Source organism: Euphorbia lathyris, chromosome 5, assembly GCF_963576675.1.
Source record: "Euphorbia lathyris chromosome 5, ddEupLath1.1, whole genome shotgun sequence".
Lineage (NCBI taxonomy): Eukaryota > Viridiplantae > Streptophyta > Magnoliopsida > Malpighiales > Euphorbiaceae > Euphorbia > Euphorbia lathyris.
The window spans coordinates 19,951,959-19,954,398 of record NC_088914.1 but is presented as its reverse complement, the minus strand read 5'-3'; the positions used below and the strand labels follow the sequence as shown (position 1 = coordinate 19,954,398).

Genomic DNA, 2,440 nt, shown 5'->3' with positions numbered 1-2,440 from the left:
TACAAAGTAAGACTTACTTTGTTAAAAACAAAGTAAGCATAGTCTTTACCTAATTAGTTACTTGATATAAATTTCTTCAATATGCTTACTACTTGAAATTTTCAAATATATAAGTCTTTTGAATTTGTTTACAATAATCTATTAGCTTCCAAAACATCCTTAAAGCAACATACATTTTAATTTATCAAATTATTTAACATATTTATAACTATCTACTAGCATGCACTTCTTCTGTTTTTTTGTTGAGTCCGTTGAATTTCATAGATAATAATAATAATAAACAAAGTTATTCTTAAATTTTACCTATCATTTTAAACTTTTATGGTAAATGAAAGGCAAAAAACATCCTGAGATCCTTGATCTTTCATTGTTTGGTGCATTAAGCCATTGATCTTTTATTTAGACACATTAAACCCCTGATCTTTCATCATTTGATACATTAAGCCCTCGATCTTTCATTTAGACACATTAAACCCTTAATCTTTCATATATGGGTGTATTAGGCTCTTCCGTAAATCAATTAATATATAGGTTTATTAAGGGCATGTTTGGTTAGGTTTATATAACTGCAGCGTTTCGCATTTTCTCTGATCACTGCAACATTTTGGAGCTTTTCACGAAAAGCTCTTTTCATGAACAGTTGTTTGTAGTTACTTGTTATTGATAAAATTACCCTTCTTATTTCCACAAAATGTGCTTCAATTTTAACATTATTTTTATTTTTAGAACATAATTATCGAAAAACAAGGTTTTATTGTGTTCAATAAATTTTTTATTTTTTATTAATTTATATAATATATTTTTTATTTTAGAATTTGTTATTTTTAGAACATCATTTGTTGTCACACCAAACATGCCCTTAATAAACCTATATATTAATTGATTTATGGAAGGACCTAATACACCCATATATGAAAGATCAAGGGCCGAATGTGTCTAAATGAAAGATCGAGGGCTTAATGCACCAAATGGTCAAAGATCAGGGGCTCAATGTGTCTAAATAAAAGATCGAGTTCTTAATGCACCAAACAATGAAAGATCAGGGGCCTCAGGATGCTTTTTGCCTAAACGAAACTTATGACATGCTTGTCTCATAGATAATAATAATAATAATAACTTTCTATTCTAAACTAATCAAGTGAGAAGGATAGAATAGAAACAATTTCGGAAACAAAAAATAAAAAAAAGCTCTCTTGAAATCCATGAAAACATCTTAAAAAGACGAAATAATAGGATAATCACTTATATATTGTGAATCAACAATCCAATTCAAAAGCTTAAAATGCTTTTGAATTTTATTTTTACAGAGATCTTCCAATTAAATTTTTTCTGCTTATGCTAAAAGCGAATCAGATCATTAATTTCATTTTCTGCTAATTTGAAATCAGAACTTGTTCTAACTGCAAACCAAGTCTTGCAATCTCTCAGCAATTTTCCCAGTCTTTATTCCAATTCTAGAACACATTGGCTGCAAAGATACTCAGAAAATTCATATTACATAATCAATTTCACATATATTATCCAATTAAGAAAGAGATTTTGTATAAAAACCTGAGATATAATTGTGTATATGAAACGATGATCATCAGATTTGAGAGTGGAAGAACAACTTGTAACTTGAGCACCTTCTTCTTGAAGAACCTCTATAACTTCATGTAACTTGAAGTTTTTGGTGAATCCAGTAATCAAATTAACTTCAACACCAGTAGAATCACTACTACTTATCCTCAGAAAAGGTAAACCTGATGAATCAGATGAACTGCAAGGATGATTATTATATTCTTGTTTTGCTTTTGTTCTTCTTAGCTCAAGTTGATCTATTCTCATTTTCATCTTCTTGATATGACTCGTAGCTTCATCTACCAGATTATTCAGTGACACCTGAAAACAAATTCATGTAAGTTCCAATAAAACTGGAACCTATGTTGCACAGAAAGGGAAACCGAAATGGACACGAAAACGAAACCAAAAACACAAATGTTATCTGTGGAATAATTACCTTAGATTGGACGGAAAGAAGAGAAGAAAGGATTGAAAGTAGATTTCTCATGTGCATTCTTCGATCTCTTTCTCTTATGTTTCGCTCAGTTCTGTTATTAATTGTTGGAGGTTCCATTGGATAATGAAACAATGAGAGAGATCCAAAAGTAATGGAAGAAAAAGATTCAAAGTAGTATTATTTACTTTACTTGATAAAATGCAACGCTTTGAAATATTTGCTGCGGTTTATATAGGAGAAACGATAGCGCGACTTTCATAAAACCAGCTGTCCACTTGTCCAATTTATAATTTAAACAATTATTAAATACATCTGATAAAACTATAAACTTTCAAAATTAACTTTTCCAAAAAACCATTAGTATATATAACATATTTTATACGGAACATTACTTTTACGAAGATAACTACGGAGTGATTTTGTGCAATTTTACTGCGTTTT

The 2,440-nt window shown here is 29.5% G+C and overlaps 1 protein-coding gene across 1 annotated transcript; it reads right to left on the bottom strand.

Moving 5' to 3' along the window:
• Positions 1 to 1,220: 1,220 nt before the first annotated feature.
• On the bottom strand, positions 1,221 to 2,218 carry LOC136230791 (transcription factor bHLH167-like). Its single transcript, XM_066019976.1, has 3 exons — positions 2,000 to 2,218; positions 1,552 to 1,881; positions 1,221 to 1,468 (listed from the first exon to the last, which is right to left on the bottom strand). The coding sequence occupies exons 1-3, from the start codon at positions 2,114 to 2,116 to the stop codon at positions 1,397 to 1,399; spliced, it is 519 nt and encodes a 172-aa protein (XP_065876048.1). The 5' UTR covers positions 2,117 to 2,218; the 3' UTR covers positions 1,221 to 1,396.
• Positions 2,219 to 2,440: the final 222 nt, after the last annotated feature.